The sequence below is a fragment of the Anoplopoma fimbria genome, chromosome 10 (assembly GCF_027596085.1).
Source record: "Anoplopoma fimbria isolate UVic2021 breed Golden Eagle Sablefish chromosome 10, Afim_UVic_2022, whole genome shotgun sequence".
NCBI lineage: Eukaryota > Metazoa > Chordata > Actinopteri > Perciformes > Anoplopomatidae > Anoplopoma > Anoplopoma fimbria.
Window position 1 is genome coordinate 9,307,851 of NC_072458.1, and position 20,138 is coordinate 9,327,988.

Here is a 20,138-nt window from a genome sequence, read left to right on the forward strand (position 1 = left end):
CTCCCTGTCACCTGAATATTTCATCTCATGCATGCATGCCAAAAGCTCCACACATCCACTCACACATCCTCACTGAGCACACTCCCATTCACCACAACAAAAGACACACACACACATACACACCTCAGAAACACACGAGAGATCATGCTTGAACACACATGTACAGTACTCCCTGGAGCCGGTTGGTGTTCGGAGCAGAGTGATATATATAGAAGTGAAAGGAGGGAAAGGAGAGGAGGTAGGTACCATAGGGGGAGGTGTGTTATGATTCCAGTGGTTCTAACTAATTAAAGAGGCTCTTGACAGCAACAGGAAATTACTGCTGAAGAGGTCGGAGTATCTCAGCGGAAACCCTTCAGTGGATATATCTGTGGACTTAGCGAATACTTTTTAATGCAGTTGAACTTTTCGAGAGGTGGGTAATAATGTGTCTGGAAAAATGAATTAGTGCAGTGTTTGGATTTAAGGATTTAACAGTATAAAGATGAGAAGAGAGTTCAAAACACCAAGGTTTCAAAATGATCTTTGCTCATGTTTAAATGCTGAGATTTTATTTTTGGCATTTTATTGTATTGTATTCTATAGTAATATGCCTTAAAGCGTCCTTAACAACACTCTGTATGTAATTTCCATTAATCATATTACATATTTGAACCACCCTCTGTTCTGTCTGAAAGGATGCTAGCACAGGATGCTAGCACTATGTCTAACTTTCAAGGACTGCTACAAAAAGTTACATCAATGTGAACATGTAATATATGTATTGACAGAAAAATGACCATAACTGCCTACAATTATAAGGGTTAGCCAATTGCTGACCTGCTACATTTGGTGGACCCTGTGGGCTTTACTTTTATTGGTATCACTTTTTAATGAGTCAGTCTTAATAAATAAATAGTTTAAACTACAACTGATCTTTAACTGATCTATAAAGCATTAGTAAAATGTATTAACCATTAGTAACCTAATTAGTTACATCTCTTTATAAAGGGTTCTCTATAACAAACTTGTAACCAATGATTCAATAATCTCAGTCAGACATTAATTCATAAGGGTGGAATAAGCTTGGTATTTCACCTTTTCCACCAATTCGAAACTCATTAAAAAAAACTTTTGAGGATCCCTGCTGGCTAGCTTGTTCTATAATTTATGAAGTCAACAAAGACTCTCAGTGTTGGAGGAAAACTATGCTTCCCTTTTCAGATAAGTTGTGTTTTCTGCTAAAATGCACTCAGTGAATGCAGTGTAACCCCTCATGCTGCAACTACACTATTCACCCCATATCTAAAACAGATGCTAAGACAAACAGTCCCCCATGCAAGAACACCGACGTCAGCTTGTAAACACTCACGCTGCATTGCTGAGTAGCTAGCGGCTTGACCTGCATAAAACTGGATCTCATCTCCAAAAAGGGTAAGATGGCCTCAGGTGAACACAAGCAACAGCAAAAATCGAGGAAATGGAGAGACGTTAAAGTTTCTGGCTTCACAAAGACTAAAGGAACTGCACACAGCTTGACTCCGAGTTAAATCCAATTAAGGAGGTCTCAATGGAAAACCTGTCAAAAACTGTATCTTTTGAAGAGTTTGAAGCTCCGATAGGCACAGCAAACAAAAAAACAAACGCTCTTCTTCCTCAACTGAATTTGCTGACTGAGTGAGCAGGATCTCGTTAGAGAGACTTGCAATGTGGCTGAGTTGAGGTATGTGAGCTGCTGTGCGTGACTTGCAGAGAGAGTCTCTGCCCACTCTGAAAAAACAGGGAGGAGAGAAAATAAAAGAAGAAAGCTTGGGGAAAGTCCCAGTGACGCTCCCCCTCTGCCTGCTCCCATCATCCCTCCTCCGTGTTTCCCTACATCTCTTTCCAGCTCCACATCCTCCGCTCTCCTCCCTCCTCCCTCCTCTGTCATGGCTTCATTGCCTTCCATCCCTCCTTCGACGCCTCAACCTTTCCTGCTTGTTGTATCTGGTACATGTGTTAATTACTACTCTGGCAGTGGAACTCAGGAAGTCACAGGCGGATGTCCGACTCTCCAACACACTCTTTTTGCAATCCCTTAGTCCTCCATCTCTCGCCTCCACTTCCGTCTCTCTGCAGCTGTCTTCTTCTCTAAATCCGTTTTACAGCCTGACAGTCTTCCTTTTAATTGACTCCAATCTCATGTTTGATTCATTCTTCCTCTCTCCTCCTCCGCCCCCGCGCTGTCATCTCCGTCGTCGTTTCTTCCATTCACCCTCCCTTCCCTCATCTCCTCATTCATGCCATCCACTATTCTGTTTCATCATCATCATCTCTCTCCTTAACTGTCTCCTCATCCTTTTTCACATTGCTGCCCCCCCCCATCCTCCTGGTTTTGGCTTTTCTTCTCTCCCACTTCGCAGTTTCTTTTTCCTTTCCTGTCTACCTCTCTCTGTATCTATCTCTCTGGCATGTTATCAGGGGAGAGTGTGGGCGTTTACAGCTGGCTTAGATAGGCCAAGTTCGCTCGTGCGCCCACTTCAAAGACTCCTTTTCCCCTCTCGGTACGAAAAAGGCTAAACTTTGAGGGCATGTCCTCTATCACTGGCTGTCCTCACCATCTGAGACCCAGGGCATGGTGTTGTTGTATGAGACTCAATCCCTGAACCATTTTTCTATGAAATCATTCTTCTCAGACTGAAGTGACCTCATTCTAGATCTACCTTTGAAGTGTGTATTTTAGAGTAGAGGGGATTTTTTTCTTCCCTCTACTCCTTTGGGCACAGTCAACAGAAAAAAAGTTGAAAGTCAATTATCATTCAGCACCAGCACAGATTTGAATTGATTGAATGTGTTTCCTGCTGTGTTACCACCTGCTTAGACGCTAAACTTGACCCTGAACCTTGACCTTGATATCTATGTATTTATCTGTTACATTTAGTTTTAAAGTCAAGAAAGCAATGTTTAAGACACGTCTGGTGTTGCCTTACACTTAAAAGAATGATGCCGGTCACTTCCCAACAGTGATGGATACAGCTAGCCCATATTGTCTCTCAATCAGTGTTTGTTGTAGCTCTTATGTTACACATTATGTGCCATAACGTTGATCCTACATACAGTTTCCAGCAAGACTAAGTAACATAAAGAAAGATTTAACTGCTGTGTGAATGTATTATCTTATATTATGTATTTCATAGGAACTTATAAATGAATGTTGAATTCTAGAAGTTAAATCAGTGTCATGGGTGGTTTTCCCATGATGCAACCTTCTATAGAGCTCTGTTATACTGCGATGCAACTGAATGTTTGTGTACCACCTAACGTGTCTGTAGTTATCAGCATGGCATTTTCTCTGTAAAGACTGTCGCTGACTAGACGTGGTATGTTTCATATCCTTCTCAGTAAACCCTCAGCCAGCAATGTCTGTGTGTGTAAAACTAACAATCATTTCAAAATCACACATAAACACCTCCTGCTCTGACATTTAGTCAAACAATCAGTAAACTCCCAAAACTGTCTGTGCGCTTTATACTTATCTTTTAATCAAATAAGAATCCCTGCCTGGAGGAGCAAGATATTTTAACAAATTGATGGGTTCCCAGCTAAAGTAACAACAGTGTTTGTTTTTTGAGCTCAGCTTCCTCTGTTAAATGTCAAATGTATTTTGAATGTCATCTTCCAGGGAGATACTGAAAAGCTTCTAAGGGCTTTCAGTTTGGCATTTATCACAGAGCTACAGGTTATTTTTACCTTGTATCTGACATTTTATAAAGTATACAAGAAGTTATACTGTTTACTAATAACAGGCCTACCGACTCCAGTGAGATGAAAAAGGTAGAAGCTCAATTAATAGAAACATTTCAATACAAACATGAGGTCAGGATGATCATTCTCATTCAAAACGTTTAGTTTCGATGGAAGGCAACAAATTGGCAGCTAAGTTATAAGACCTGTAGCAATTTTACGTTGATAAGCAGCTTAAAAGGTATTTATGATCACAGATGTCTGAACAGACTGCACTGCAATTACTGCTTAGTCTCAAATTAGGACACTAAACATTTTGTGCAGAGAACAGACACAACACTGAGTAAATGATTAAGAGTGGATGTAAAACCTATATTAGCATTTTAGGCTAGGGGGCTGGTTGTGTTGTGAAATAGCAGAGCTACATCAGTTCAGGGTTTTCTGCCTATACTTTGCCCATAAAACCACAAAAAAAATCTCAGATACAGTTTACTGAAGCAGAGCGCCCAATCTACCAGACTGAAGCAAAAGCAATGTAGTGAATGCACGAAAGCCATAAAATGTGACGTCTTTTCTCAAGGTACTAAAAAACAGGTGATGCAATGCATGAAGAAAATAAGTGGTGGGAAGAGACCCAGATGCAACACAAGACACATCTGCCACAAATAGAGCACATGCTTGAGAAATGCACCGCTTGAATGGTTATAAATGAGAAAGCGAAACAATACCGTGCCAGAATCAGACTTCCCACATCTCTCCCACTTCTTCTTCAAAAGTAAAATGAGGCAAGTGCGGCTGTAGAGTTTCATGTATAAATTATAACCAGCAGTTTCATCAGCACAGCATCTAATGAGAGGATATGAAAAACAGTCGGTGCAGACACAGCGGTTAGTCACTCACTTACACACTTACGCTAACACAACGATAAAAGAAACTATACACCATTATATTTCGTGGTGAGACCTCTTGAGGCCAGTTTGAGTTAAAGGTGGAGCAATTTAACAGCAAAACAACATCACTGCATAGATTATTCTGAGGCACTAAGCACAAAACAAAAAGACTGTGCTGTTGTCTATTTCAATGCAATCTGTAGTCAAGTGTTGCCTCTTGAGTCAGTGTTGGTTGGGGCTGAAGACTACAGGTTTAAGAATGAAAATAACTCTGGGGTGTGAAGTTAGAGAGAAATCATAATTTATAGCCCGCATTCATCAAAATGCCACGTTCATATCATTGAGTTAGTTAGTGAGGTAGGTAGTTATGTTTTGACTTTAATTTATAGGCCCTATTATGCTATTTTCCGGGTGCATATTTTTATCTCAAGTTACAGTTACAACATGTTTACATGTCTTAATGCTCATAATCCTCCTTGTTTTTCTCATCCTGGCTGTCCTGCAGCACCTCTTCTCACCCTCTCTCTGAAACGCTCCGTTGTAACGCTTGCTCCTCCCTCCAGAAAGCAAAGTCTGCTCTGATTGGTCAGCTAGCCCGCTCTGTTGTGATTGGTCAACGTTTCACATTTAAAAAAACTCTTCCCCCGGAGCTTCAGCTCCATCTCTCTCTTTTGTTGTTTGAGGGCCAAACTAGCCGGAAGGAGTTTTGCGTCACTTCCGTAACATTATGACCTCATAAAGTTACGGAAGTGAAGGCGGGAATTCAATGGAGCCGTTTCAGGCAGCTCAGGAGCTTCTGAGGGGGAGGGTAACTCCTTTTAGGCGTGGACTTCAGGTTTTACACTCTAAGGACCTTTTACATGTACAAAAATATATATAACACACTAAAGGAGAGGGAAAAAGTGGAAAAGCATAATAGGGGCACTTTAAATGAACATCTTCAAGATTATAAATTTAATTTAAAAGGAACTAACCTTACCTGTACACTGTTATATATCTGGTTTTCCTTGGTGTCAACCTGCTACAAATACGTGACACAACAACAAGAAAAGTAATTAAAAGGTTATGTATCTGGTGTGACTACAAAGTTAATGCTACTTATTTGTGAACCCTTCCAAGTCTTAATAAGGGGCCTTATACGTGTTCTTTATATTCTATTCTGCCAATATTAACCTGAATGCAGCATGAAGCACTTGAATCTCCAAAGTAGTTAACACCAAACAAGACGGCAGCACAATATACATCTATTCTCATGTTGTACTGTAATCTTCCAACAGCTGTGATTTTCTCAGCTTCTGTTTGCAGTCTGAATAATTATCCAATGAAGCACTAAGTAATGTCAACTCATAGCAAAATGAAAAACGTCTTAAGTCTTAAAATAAAAAAGTCTTAAAATAAAAAAAGCATCAGACGTTTTTGTCCAGCGGCTTTGAGAAAGATTTTAGCAACAAGGATTCCTTACAGTTAGGAAAAACATACAAACAAAATGTCTTTTGTATGCTCTAAAAAACCAACATTTTAATTTGAAGGAAGTCTCTCATAGAAGTGGAGTGAGAGACAAAGGAGAGTATTTTCCAGCAGGCATATGACATTTCCGGTTACATAATCAAAATCTTGAGTTCAATAAGGAGAGTGGATTACAGAGTCATGGGTTGATATTGTTCACACTGAGCTCCGATGTGAGAACATGCCATTCTTTAAGGACTGACGGGACCTTTATGCCTGTTAATAAGACTTAAGTCGCCATCATGTAATCCCTTTTTATTACTTTAGCTGACTGTAGTTAACAAGTTTAGAAGAAAAACAAACTGTATGAATTTAGTTCCAATAAATTAGTTCATAGCAGTTTGCAAGTCGGCCACACATGCTAACTTACAAATACAATAATTATTAGACACTGATGTCATTGCCACTGTTAAAGCATTACAGTTTGTCTTGTGTTCATGTGTAAATATGGCAGAGCAACAGCATAATATAATATGAATCATACAGAGGAGTTACACATCAGAAGACTTTGCTGCCCTCTGCTGGAATAAAGTAGACACAATAACTCAGAGATGGAAAGAGGGAAAGAGTTGTTAGATTAAAATGTAGGAAAGGAAATAAGAGAATGGAAATCTCTTCTGATACAACTCATCTTTTTTGTCATAGCTGTTATATATTTTTTCATTTTAACATAGCTTTTTAATTTAAAAAGATGAATGTTGTAAAAGTGCAATAATTAATATTTTATAGATCAACCTGGATATCAGAAACAAAAGCGCTCAAACAACAGGTAGCCTACACATACAGAGTAAGATTTACTCTCCTACTTCTCTGTTAATGCTAAACTGACTGAAGGTCTACCATTAACTTCCTGTTCTCCCCCAGCAGCTTATATCCATAGTATTACAGTCTAATATGTGTCAAGGGAGTGCACTGGTGCTGTTGCAAATGCATAAACCGACTTAATTTCTGCAAGCGCTAGCATTTTCCCACAGTCATGCACAAACCCCGTGCTCACTCTTGCCGGCTGCATACTGGGACTGAATACCAAACGCTTCTGTGGCACTTCATAATTCAAATAGCAAACCTTTATCGTTCTGGGGTAATGTATTTTCTTCCTTGCACTCAACACTAATCACAAGATTACAGGGGAATAGGTAAACTGGCAAACAAGATTAGATATTTAAGATTAGATCAGAAACTGACCTTGAGCGGTGCTTTAAATTTTGTCATCCAACCAATAAATACTGAGCCAAAGATAAAATAAAATCCACTAATAATGCAAGCACTTCGTCTTTTTTCTACTGTTGGCGTCATACTACAAACAAATATCAAATGCCATTTTTTAATCAGAATCCTCTTGATTCAGTCACCCAAAGCATTTTGCAGTTGAGTCTATGTGTACTGAGTTTCCCTACCACAAGATGGCAAAATAATAATCTTATTTAACTTTAAAGTGCCAAACAAATCATACTAGATAAATTATCATCCCAAGAACACACCCGATCTCTGTCCTTCATTATCTAAACATCGTCTTTAGCAACCAAAAATCTCAACCTTATCACCTCCTTCAAGCGCAACTCGCAATCACTATGCCTGGACAGGGAGTCGTCAGATGGATGAAGGTGCTGAATCTCATTAAAAGATGAATAGACGTCAAGTGTAAAGATGGTCAAATGCGCCTCAGCAGTCTGCACTGCCTCTCCTCAGTCTCTCTGCCCTTCTACTTCAAACGCCGGCCAGAGCATCTTTGAAGGCTTTAATGAAATCTGGCTGCAGGGCAGCGGCTAGTAGCCGGCAAGAGGAAAGTATAAATTTTGCAAAGCAGTACCTCTTTGCAAAATGAGATGTCTGCTGTTCTTTTTCTTTGTCTTTTTTTTTTATGACATCTACACTGATTATATATTTTGTGATGATAGTTAATGATGCAGCTTTAATGTTTTTGGTCAAAGTCTTATTCTTATGGCTTATGGTGTGACACAGGAACAATGTTTCTAGAGGTAATGTAATTGTTTTGTGAAAGAATGCAAAAGAAGGTCTTCCTCTTTTCCTGCATGTCCCTTATGGGACTTTGTAGAAATATCAAATCAACTCATCAATCAAGTCATATAAATCCCAGTTGGTCTTTAACTTGATATATGACATTACTGGAGCACAGTATCCTAATAGCACACTTTAGTGGGCAGCAACATAACGACAGTGGCAGGAACGTCAATGCAGATGGTTGGCTCAGGCCCCCCTGAATCATAACTGCCATAACACTGTCTGAAATGTCTTTAAAGGTGCCAAATCACCATTATGAGCTGCCCTCCCTTCTCCGCTCCTAATTGTGCACCATTAAGTATGTTGAACAGCTTGACAATTAGCTGTAAATGGGTTGACACTTCAAAGCCGCACCACCCGTTTTAAACTCATATGTCATTAGAAAATGATAATTAACGTGACAGATCACATCTCTTTGCCTCTAGATTAGACCGCTGCCAGCACAGTTAAATCCTTGGTGGCGGTTAGGCAGGGTGCTGCTTCACTGCTCACATGAAGGGTATAATGTCCCACCTTGGCCCCTGTACCTTGTTTTGTGGTTAGATATGAACGAGTGTCAGCCCGTTATAAGATATGATACCAGTGTTTAACAGGCTGTTCCCTTAATGTTCAAAAACAGATTCTTATGATAAGTAATCACCCAAGTTTAACATTTAACAAAAAAGGCTAATATGAGCGGGCATGGCAGTAATCATGCCGAGATGACACTTGCCCCCATTAATCTTCATCTTGTTATTCACGGCAGAGGATTCCATTATTCTGCTGCGTTTGAATAATGGGATGACAGAGGATCAATGTGATTCATGTGACAGAGGTGCTACAGAAAAGTGACCCTGTGTTTACAAGATGCTCAAACGAACAACCGACGTTACTGTTCTGACATCTGCAATTGTTTTCTAAATGTTTTAGTTGAACATTCTGTTGCTATAGCAATCCGTCTGGCAAAGCTTCATAGTGTAGCAATTTAAGGATTGAACATTCTAAGTGATGGTTGATTTACTTTCAGGCTAACTACGGCTACGTTCCCATCGCCTAGTAGTTTCCTGTGATGTGGAATGCAAAGGGTACTCATCCAAGTTAAGTACGATTCCAGACTGTAGGGAGCAAAAATGCTCAGTTCAGAGGGAACTTTTGACTACGCCACAAGCTGACAAGCAAGAATACCCATCAGTCATTGTGCCTCGCTGGAGTACTAGTATAGGGCTATGCTAGCCAAATCATTATTGAAGTTACTCTCTGTGTGACTTCAATATAAAAAAATGTTAACGTTAGTTTTCATCGCTAACATTAGCTGCTGTAGTTAGAAACTAACCAAACCTAAACAGTTGAGTACAGAACTCAAGCCACAGCCGGCGTCCTCTAGATCTACATCTCTTTTTGCTGAGTATTGCGGACTTTAACAATAATGTTATCAATATCCATTGTTAACCACCGAAGTTATATTCATTATATTAATTATTTTATTTCAGTGGTGTAGGTAAGTGAAGGAATTTCGCTGAGGTAAGTTTCCTTAACCGACATTCCCTGCACAGAGAGCAGAGAGTACTGTTTATCTACACTGTGGAAGAGAACGCAGCTCATGTTGTGTTACTTTTTACTTTTATTGTTGTTTCTTTCACTGGTGATACTTGTTCCTAGCATAAGCGACAATGTAACTAATTTGACGTCTACACTTTTGTGAATTATTGTGTTATTGTTCTTACAAAACCTGTGTTCTAACTCTTGTTTTTGGTATAACCAACTGCTATGTTTTGGTGTTTCAATCTTCCCAAGTCTGTAATTATGTATAACTGGATGTTATAACTTTATAACACATCTTATACTGTATGTCTTTGGAAGGCATTGAATACAACACAATTATTCATGTATTACAATTAACCTTTTGTGACCTTCTCTCAGCCTGCCTTGCATTCTTCAACTACACATTATGATTCCCTACATCTACAGTTGGTTTTTTTTAAAGCACTGTGGTCTATATTCAGGATAAAAATGCCAGAGAAAGAAATGTTGGCATTTTCCTCTAATGAGTTTATACCAAAAAGACTGACTTGGGGGTGAAGGGATTATTCTGAGAGACTGAGAATAAAAACTAGCATTTTCTGCTTATGTTTTGGGCAGCTGAAATATGTTTCAGTAATAATAATACCTACTGTAGCTGTTGCTGGTAGTAATTAGATGTAAGCTGTGGCAATCCATGTGTCCAAGGCATCCATGGGAACAAGGAAAACACACCACCAAATTAAAACAAATACAAATTCTTTCCTTTAGGTAGGTTATTTTCCGCTGAAGCTATTAATCAGCATTTTAACACAATTATGAAGATGTCTGCTTTCCATTTTGGATCATAAAGCAAAGTCCCCTAAGCCTCACACTTTCACCCGTCTTTCTCTCCGCTGGACTGGCACACATTCATGTCAGTGTCACCTGCCCCCAATTTCCTGCGACTCATACACGGTGGTCCGGACAGTCAGTCAGCCCCTCTCTGCAGCAGGCAGGCAGGGCAGGAATTCATGAAGCCCCCCTCCTGGGACCGGCTCACTTCCAGCTCTATACTGTGTGACCCACTTATTTGACAGCGGCTATGTTAAAACTTTCAGAAGCGATGAGTGCTTCCGTTCGTGGGCAACAAGGGCAAGCATGAGAGAATGAAAAGAAAGTGGGGCAGAAATCCAGAAAACCACTGCCTCAACATTTTCACTAGCACAGATTTGTTTATCAGTCCACTGGAATTAATGGGTGGTTCATTTCATTCAGATTTTTCACACTGTTTTCTTTCTTGCAAGTAGCCTTTTGCTTTTAATTCATTTTACTACGGCAAAATAATCTTGACAACACGCTCACGGATCATGGATGTATTATTGACAAGCCTATGGAGCAGCCCTATTTATTCATTATCTGAACTGAGGGCAGACTGAACGGGCCTTTTGATAATGTTGGTCCTTTTTTTGTTGTTTTAAACAAAAATCTTGCCAGAACTTATACTTGCCAGCTTTTGTTTTTCCCTGGACAGCGACGACCATGTGATAAAAATGTAACTTTGGCTCAAAAAAAGTAAGTGAAATGTTCACTCTGATTGACTGACTATCCTGAACAAGCAAGTTTCAAGTCGATGCAAATTAATTTCCTAATGCGGAGAAGGTCTGTTAACAAGGCTAGAATTGAGAAACAAAGAATACATTCCAGTGGTAATAAATCCTCGTAGGGATGGACTGATCCTTTAGACATGCACCATATAAATGTAATGTCCCTGGCTCAATTACAGCCTGTGACCTTTTGCTGTCATACCCCTGTTTTCTCTCCCCATGTTTCCTGTCTGTAGCTACATGGTCATTATCCAATAGCGGAAAAACATCACAAACAAACTTTCCATGTCTTACACTTCAGCCTTGCTGTGTGCACCTGAACTTTGACAAAAGCGTCAAAATGTGTTTCTTAACAACCATCCAACCAACACCTGTCTTGACAACCATCAGCCATCAACAACAGTCTGTAACTTGTCAAAAACACTCTCCTTGCTAGAAATCGCAATAGACAGCATTTCAGTTTCAATATCTCCTAGATTAATTGTGTTTCGCCAACAGTGGTCTGGGTCTTACATCTAAGAGACACTATAAACTCAGATCTCCAACAGACCAAGACAACAAGGGAAGAAGAAGGAGCAAGCCAGAGGGCCGAGGCGATATTTAAAAACATGACGTAACGTTTCTCACCTCAGCACCATGGGACAGACTCCTTTTCCTGAAGGCCGGCGAAGGCTCGGCTGATTGTAGAGGAGTCAGACCTCCATTCTTCAACTGCTCCCCTGAGGGCGACTTTGGTACAGTCCACACAGGAACACCATCTGAAACCGACAAGGTCAGTTAACAACAAAGTTAACAACGGTGAGGAGGAGATACATGGGGGTTTACTTCCATCTAATTTGTACTGTAGATTTGTGTGTATTATTGATTGATTTTCAAATTGATTATAAGAACTAAAGAGGGACTAGAGAGACAACTCATATTGCGCTCTGTATCTCCATTTTTGCTCTCAATATTAGGGTTTTTATGAATGACACTGGACTGAGGGTGTGTTATTGATTGCTGTTTCTGATTGAGACTATCAGGAAATAGTTTGGGGCGCTTGCGTGTGTCTGTTAAAATCTAATATTTGTTCATTGTGCCTGGACTGACTCAACTAAGCTCAGACATACAGAAATGATGATTCATTTTGACCCTGAGCCACAAACAATAAAATGTTCTGCATAAATATCATAAATCTACATCCTGTACAGTCTGTCTCTTGCTGTAACTGAGCCTTGAAACAATTTCACACCAGTTTTTGTATAGCCATTTAAAAATCAATACAGAATATGTAACCTCTACCATCTTCACCTAAAGTAGATGGACTGAGGTGATAATTCAAAGTTTCTCATTTTCCAATAATGTGTGATTTTGCATACATGTGCAATATTGTGGTATAAAGATTTTTTTCAGTATCATTCAGCCATACATCTAGCAATTGCTTATTTTAAAGTAGCCTCAGTTAGAATGACAGGTTTATAAGTTACAAAATGATGCATTGTGGTAAGGTGAAAAGTCTCAAACACAGGAAAACTGTATTACTTAAGATGCAGTGTTTAAGATCTGGCCACATGCTCCAAACTAATATGTTGCAGCATTTCACCTTCACTACTGAGTCCATATAATCTATATTTAAAGTCCGTTACTGCTATGTTGTAATCTTCACGTGTGGCGTAGGACGAGTTTATGCCAACAATCTTTGTGCTTACTGTGGTCGGTACGGTGTGTGTATGTTTTGGTAGTTATTTTGTATTGGATTAAATCCAAATTGGCATGAACAAGAAAACAACTCATAGTTTTGTTTCGTTGTTTCAGCCACAAGAAGACTACATTGCCAGGAGGAGAGAGTTCAGCATCTCTCGGAGACTGACCTCCAGTCATTGGAGCTGTAGCAACTCAAATTCAGCTAGCGCAAACCTGAGCACTGGGGATCAAATCCAGGGACACTGCCATGAAACCCCCGCCGGATCAGCAAACTTTCTGTTGCTGCAATTACACAGGTTGGACAACAGCCCGCTGATAATAGCCAGCTGTGTCTCCTGGCGCTGGGGTTTGCGCTGGCTGATTGAAAGTAGCTAGAGCTAATTGGCATCTGAAAGTCTGTCTTCCAGAACAGCCACCTGCTCTCCTCCTGGCAGAGTAGTCTCCCCATGGCGGGAAGGAGGAAACAAAAATATGCAAAAATAGAAGACAGGGTTAGCCAGAGCTAACTGGTTAGCATACTAATTTCACTAGATATCTCTGCAATAAAATAGATAAATGTTATGCTAGTTGGCTTTTTAATGTTATAAACAAAAATTCTGGCCAGACATTAAACATTGCACCTTTAGTAGGGACCAATGGTTACAATACTGACTAATTGGCACCTTACTGGATATCAGCTTAACAACACTACAGCCTCAAAAACAGACATTATATTCAGTCAACTACTCCGACAGCCTTCTAACGTTGTGCTTCACCAAATCTGTATCTTATGCAGGGCTTTTGCGCCGATCACATTTTTAGTCTCCTGTGCGAACAGACTAATGTGATTTGCATTTGTCACTCACAAAAACCAAGCTGCAAGTTACCTTATTTAAAAGCTTCTTCTATTAGATCACATTTCAAAGTATTGTTAATGGATTGGTACCACAGGCCCTTCTCCTCTCGGGTCCCAACGCTCAAATTGGATTAAAAGTCTAATGCACCAAGAGGCCAATCTTTGATATCCATTAGCGAGAAGCAAGCTGTGCTGACACAGGTCGACATGCTGCAGAGCCTGAGGCGAGACTGTCTCGACAAAATGAGCTGAAGTTGCCCTCAGGCCGGGTCTCTGCTTTGGTCAGCTGACAGTGTGACTGACAGGAACCTGAAAAGTGTTAGTGGACCTCCTCAAAGGATACTGGACTCATATACAATAGACACATGAGCAGGGGTGGCACTGCCCAAAGGCAAGTGAAGTGTGAATGAGTTGTAATTATAGTGAGAACAGAATTTTTTTGAAAAGGTTATTCTCAAGACATTTGGAGGTCAATAGGATCCTGAGAGTTCATTTCAAGATGGGTTTTTAAGGTGAAATAATTCTGGAAAAGGGTCATGTATTTACAAGAAGCTGATTAAAAAAACAATTTATGACATAGTCTGATGCTTTCTTTGAAATGTCACAATAAAGCACCAGAAGTAGAAACACTCATTGAGCAGGGGGATGTCTGGCCATTGGATAGAGACATGCAGGTGAATCAATAGTCTGACGTAGATCAAACAGTGGAGGGACAAACAATCATGCAGAAGTTTCCAATGGCTTTACCTTCCATTTCTGGGCTGTGACATCAATTTAGATTTTGTGATGCTTTCACATCCAACTCTTACCCTACATGTTCTTCTTGTACCTTTTATTTTAAAAAACTGTTAATGTATTTTATGTTAAGCTGCAAGTGGGCTAGTTTGCAAAGTAAATTTCCTTTATGGATTTTAATTTCCTTAAAGGAAAGTGTTCTGCGTGTGGGGTGAAAGAGAGAGGGTTGGGCTTCAAGCTCTTTTTTGCAGTGACATAGGGGAGCTAGAGCGAGCAGCAAAGATCCTCCGTGATCAGCTGATAATATGCTGTCTGGTTTGTGACTGGCAGGTTTTTTGGTGGGAATGTACAAAGATCCTTCAAGTTCCTTGACTTTCTTTGCAATAACTGGAGCTGACTCAGACCAGCTGCTCTGGTTTTGTTGTAATAGGAGCCTGGAGGGACTAACGTGCCAGCCAAACTCAGTCCAACCTCATGCTCGGCTCTTTACCAAAGAGTTGTCTTGCCCATGCAGTGGCAAAGCTTTCCTGTGTGGGCTTAACAAAACCATTCAACCAACCAACCGACCAGCCAGCCACTCCCTTTATCAGCTGTACCAAATCTGGATGCTGCTCATGCCAGTGGGCCGCACTACCCATCTGTGGCAAAACCAAGGATCCTAACAAAAAACTCCTCACTGAGGTGTGGGGGGTACATGCCGGAAGCGGGGAGCAGCTGGACCCCCACAGGACTTATCAGCCAGGCAGCGGAAGGAAAGAGGTTTGTACTTGCGGCCCGGTGGTCCCACTCCACACCACCCCCTGTCTGATGAACAGGTACAGGGCAGCATGGCTGTTGGCGCAAAGAGAAGACCGACAAACTGTGAGGACCGGCGGATCGGAGGGGATTCGGCACCCACCTCAAACCCAGACCCACAAAGACCTTCCCAAAGTCAGACATAGAACCGGACCACAACTTCTTGGCTTAAATACTCCACCAAAAATGTGCACCCGTAGGGCTTTAAAGACGCTAACTGTTGTAAGTTTGGATTTAAAACAGTTACAATGGATTCCAACAGGGCTTTTGAAGTCATAACAAAAACTTGCGTCAAAAACCTTCCATCCACTTTCAGGTATAAAGTATCCCATAGATTCCTCTCCCTAGACTTGTCCTCCAGCTCTTCCTGGGGCATCCCAATGCGTTCCCAAGTCAAAAACATCCACAGAAACTTCTCAAACAACTCCTACAGCAGAATCCACTTCTTTAGTATTCTTAAACAATCCAAGTTTTGCGAATTAAGAAGTAGCACATTTAACAATTTATTAGCTATTTAGTACCTTTATGTATGTACATAAGTGGATTATGTTGCAGGTGTTAGAGACACTTCTAAGGATAAAATTACACTATTTGGCCATGACTTATGGGTGGCCATTGGGAACCATTGTAACTGCTGTGAATCCAAACTGACTACATTTGCCATTTTCCAAAATAGGAGCAAGTTATACATTTCCCCAGAAACCTTTCAGGCCTACAGACAGTGAGTGTTTGGTGCTCAATAGATTTCCGGTGGAGTATTTCTTTAAATCAGCTCTACATTTATTGAAGTCTGTCAATGGATCATAAATATTCCTCTGAACTGTATTTGGGGTACTGTTCTAAAGGCACTGTTCCCTAATACTTGCTGTTATGCCGATAGAACCACCCTCAGGCTGATAATGGTTTGAATCGAAACAACTTTATTGGATCCATAGTGATCTGGCACAGAGAGGGTTAAACATGGCAGAGGTCTGACATTTTAGGCACCAGTGTGGATTCCTTTGGCAAAGACTTAATCCTTTGAGGAGATTTAAAAGTGCATAGTATTAGTCATAGTATTTAGGTTTACTCACTCACACATACAGATTTTTTCTGACATGCATGTAGGAAGACAGTCTGAAATGCTTTCACGGATTCTGTTAAGATTATCGACACAAAATCATGTTCATACACACTTCACATTCATGCTTGTTCTTGGCACTACCATTTTAAGGGACTATTGGCCTTTCAATGCAGTTGACGACATTGAAGAGACACAATATTGAATTGAAAACAGCAAAGAACAATGCTGAAAATTACAAAAAGACAAAAAAGAGAAATGGAACAATACAAATTCACACACAAATGCAACATTCAACAACATTTACTACAAACATTGAAGTTCATAGTACCCATCAGGTAGGGACAAGAGCAACAGTCCAGCTGCCCAAGCTGGCCCTTGTCGCTGGAGCTAGGCTCTGGAAGAGGGGACTGGAAAGACAAGAAGGATGGGGGAGATGGAGGGGTCGGGGGCTCCAGTAGCAGCACTGGAATGGGGCCAGGGGCAGACTCACCGGAGGGGGCTCCGTGGGCGGCGTAGTTGCACTGGGAGGCGTTGGACTGAGGTGGTGCCTGGCTGTGGCTCTGGGTCTGTTGGAGGATGTTCAGGCACTCTCCCAGGCAGCTGAGTGTGGCGGCCGACGTGGCTTTGAGCAGCAGCAGGTCCTGGTCCAGACAGGAGAGAGGGCCTCTGGGGGGCAGCGAGTCAATGGACTGGACCAGGTTCTTCTGTTGGCCCTCTGCCTGGGACATCACCTGGAGGACAACAGTGATTTGTAGCATTAAAATACAAAATCAACAGTCACATTACCTATTCATCTGTAAGCCATTGTTTTAAAGAGATGGATCGAATTATTTTACATAATATGTTATCAGTAACTAACAGGTCACAGCAATGAGTCTTGTAACTGCATCTCAGACAATATAATAAACAACAATGCAAAATTTTAAATAATCGTGGTCACTGGATGGCTAGGAAATCAATATCACTACCAGTGAGTAAGTTACAATATATTATTTGATATAAAAGAAACTAAAGAGATCATCCATTTAACTCTTACTGTACATTTGCAGGATTTACTGATGTTTGCTTTCCTATTTCTGCCTTTTTTTAATTATTCACTTTAAGGAACAAGAACATCAGAGAGTAATCACATGTCCTTTAAAAGGATTAAGTTGGTGGTATTTTAGGTGTATCTATTAACCCTGTGAAAAGACCAAACAAGACTATGATAAAGCTTATTCCTCTGTGCCACAGACCTTCATTGTTGTCCAAAACAAAATAAAAAAGACATCCATGAACCACAATTGCACTTGGTGATATTTTTTTTAATTTAAATGAACATGGGCACTGTAGTTTATTTTGAGTCAATTCCCATGGATAAATATACAGTAGTGCAACAAATGTTAGCGGATGTTAAACAGCCGCTGAAAATAGTCCCAAAAGTATGTACCATTTATTTCTCTTTGAGTAAAGTCTTGTGAAAACTACAATACCCAACTGTTTTTCCAAAATGGTTTGGCCTTCTCAAGTGATGAAACTATACATGTTAGCCTGCATTTAAATATGTATGTCTTTTGTAGCAAGCAATGTGACGGAGTCACAGACAAGGTAGGCCAACAAAATGATTGAGAGATGTAGTAACACAGAGTTGATTTAAGTCTTTTCATGGAATTTGTTGACAGTGAAAAAATCATTAATTAACTTCAACTTCATCCTTAAATAGCCATTTTCAATGTTGATTCATAAATTGCAGACCTAATAAGTAGTAAGTCTGGTGATTTATTGTGATATGAGATGTCATTAAATCCTTAAAATAAGATTAGCTTGTTTGTTTGTTCAACCACTGAGGAGGAAACTAGTTATAATTAGCATTAATGGATGTTTATGGTTATTGATCACTAAGGACAACTACAATCTGAATGTAGATTTTCATTTACATTTTGGAAAATTGGGTACAATACAATTTAGAGGTTGTTTGGATAGATGACATTCAGCAACACAACCAAGAATGCAGATACACGCATAACAGAAATGTGAAAACATATCATCCACCATCTCATGTATACAGTTTTACTTGTGCGTAGGAAGTGACACAACTTAGCATTAATTCTAGTGGTGTCACCCCAGTCGTGACTACAGGCACAACCATCTGCTCAAAGACGGCAGTGCCAAAAAAAGAAGCTGCTAAAACTCTTCAAACAAAACAAAAAACATTGTTCTCCCCTGTGCTCCCACAGAAACAAAAAAACATTTCTTACTGAGAGTTATATATCTGTATGACTCACCTTTCATAGTCTAAATGTATCACAAAAGGAAGAAGACAAAGTCGGTTCTCGCTAGCGGGTAATAAGCTTCTCTCGAGGCTAATGAATCTGGGTTGTTTATCAGCCTGGAAATGTTGTATTCATTAATATTGTATGGCTTCACATACCCTCGTCCTCCACACGCACTTCAATAGCACATCTGTCTCCCTGCATAAGTACACAGAGCTATTTGGGAGTCACTGAGAGCTGTTGTGGTGAGGTTATATATGGTTGAGACATTCATATAAAGGTTTCTTTTTTAAAGCTCAGAGCATCCAATTATTCAGCTATATATTCAGTTCCGATGTTGAATTCCTCAGGCAGATGGAGCTCGAATGTTCGTCTCCAATGGTTGTTATAAATAGATTCTTAGTGTTCAGCATGCTGATCCCATATCATTTTCACAGTGCCCTTCAAAATATAAGGACTTTTATCTCACACACACACATCTCATTTTTACTAGAGTGAAGACTCTTAAGTGTCCCAGTTATGGTGGACATCATTTCACTGCACTTCCCAAAGGTTATAAAGGGCTGGACATAATTATTTATTGCCTTTCTTAACCTATCATGCATAGGTGATAAATTCAATTTGACTAATCTGTTGCAGCATGAGATCATACATGCTTGAGAATAAATAATTTGTGCTAACTTACGCAATTGGGTAAAAAGTTGCAAGAAAATTAAACAATCATACGACTAAAGGAGTTCGAGAGAAAGGCAATTCATTGTAGCGATTTTTGGTGATGATATGGCTTCAAAAATTTTGAGAAGCTGATATATCCAGTACATATCATGGAACATGAAATGTAGGCAGAAAGTAGACATTTTGAATAATTACAACTGCATCCTCAGTGAACTTGTAATACTAAAAATCAGAGCTGCCTCAGGGACTAAATTCACTTAAGGGACCCATACGGGTGGCATGCAAGTTGGTGAGCAAATGAGTTGCTACGCAACCTTAAGTAACTCCAAAAAACAAGAAAAAATAAGATGCTTAGAAATTACACAGCTCACTGAGTTGTATGGTGCTCAGTAAAATGCAGCCACCTTTCTTAATGTAAGACAAACATGACATGTTTAGCAAATATGGAAAGTAAAAGAGAGGATTATTATGCTTATATACAAGATAAAGAGATAAATGAGTAATTGAAAGCAGGAAAAAAAGGTGAAAACCAAGTATTTATGGGGTCTAGAAGAGTGAGAGCAACTATAAAATAAGTTATTTAAGCTTCATCAAACACACAAGTGTTGTAACCCTGTCTGCAGGTGAATGTCATTAATACAACTTGGTCTCATGTGGGCAACGGGGTCAATAATAAGAGCAAGTACCAGAGCCACCTTCAAGTATTCAAATAGATGGAAATGCTTAGATAAACACATTAAATATGAATGCATAATATATATATATATATATATAAAAAAACAAATCTCTTCTTGTGTATTTTCCAATACAAACTATCTCTTAATTCTAACTAACAATAGACATAACTAAGCTTGAGTTTGTAAATAATGTTGCTCTCTGTGTGTCAGTAGTCATTTC

At 39.9% G+C, this 20,138-nt stretch overlaps 1 protein-coding gene across 1 annotated transcript in view; it reads right to left on the reverse strand.

Annotated features, from left to right (window-relative positions):
- LOC129097547 (oxysterol-binding protein-related protein 10) overlaps positions 1 to 20,138 on the reverse strand; it is a 66,114-nt gene that overhangs the window by 12,442 nt on the left and 33,534 nt on the right. Inside the window, exons 6-7 of the mRNA XM_054606439.1 lie at positions 16,805 to 17,045; positions 11,831 to 11,961 (exon numbers count right to left, since the gene is read on the reverse strand). Coding sequence (XP_054462414.1) covers positions 11,831 to 11,961; positions 16,805 to 17,045 — 372 coding nt within the window. The remainder of the gene's footprint in view (positions 1 to 11,830; positions 11,962 to 16,804; positions 17,046 to 20,138) is intronic.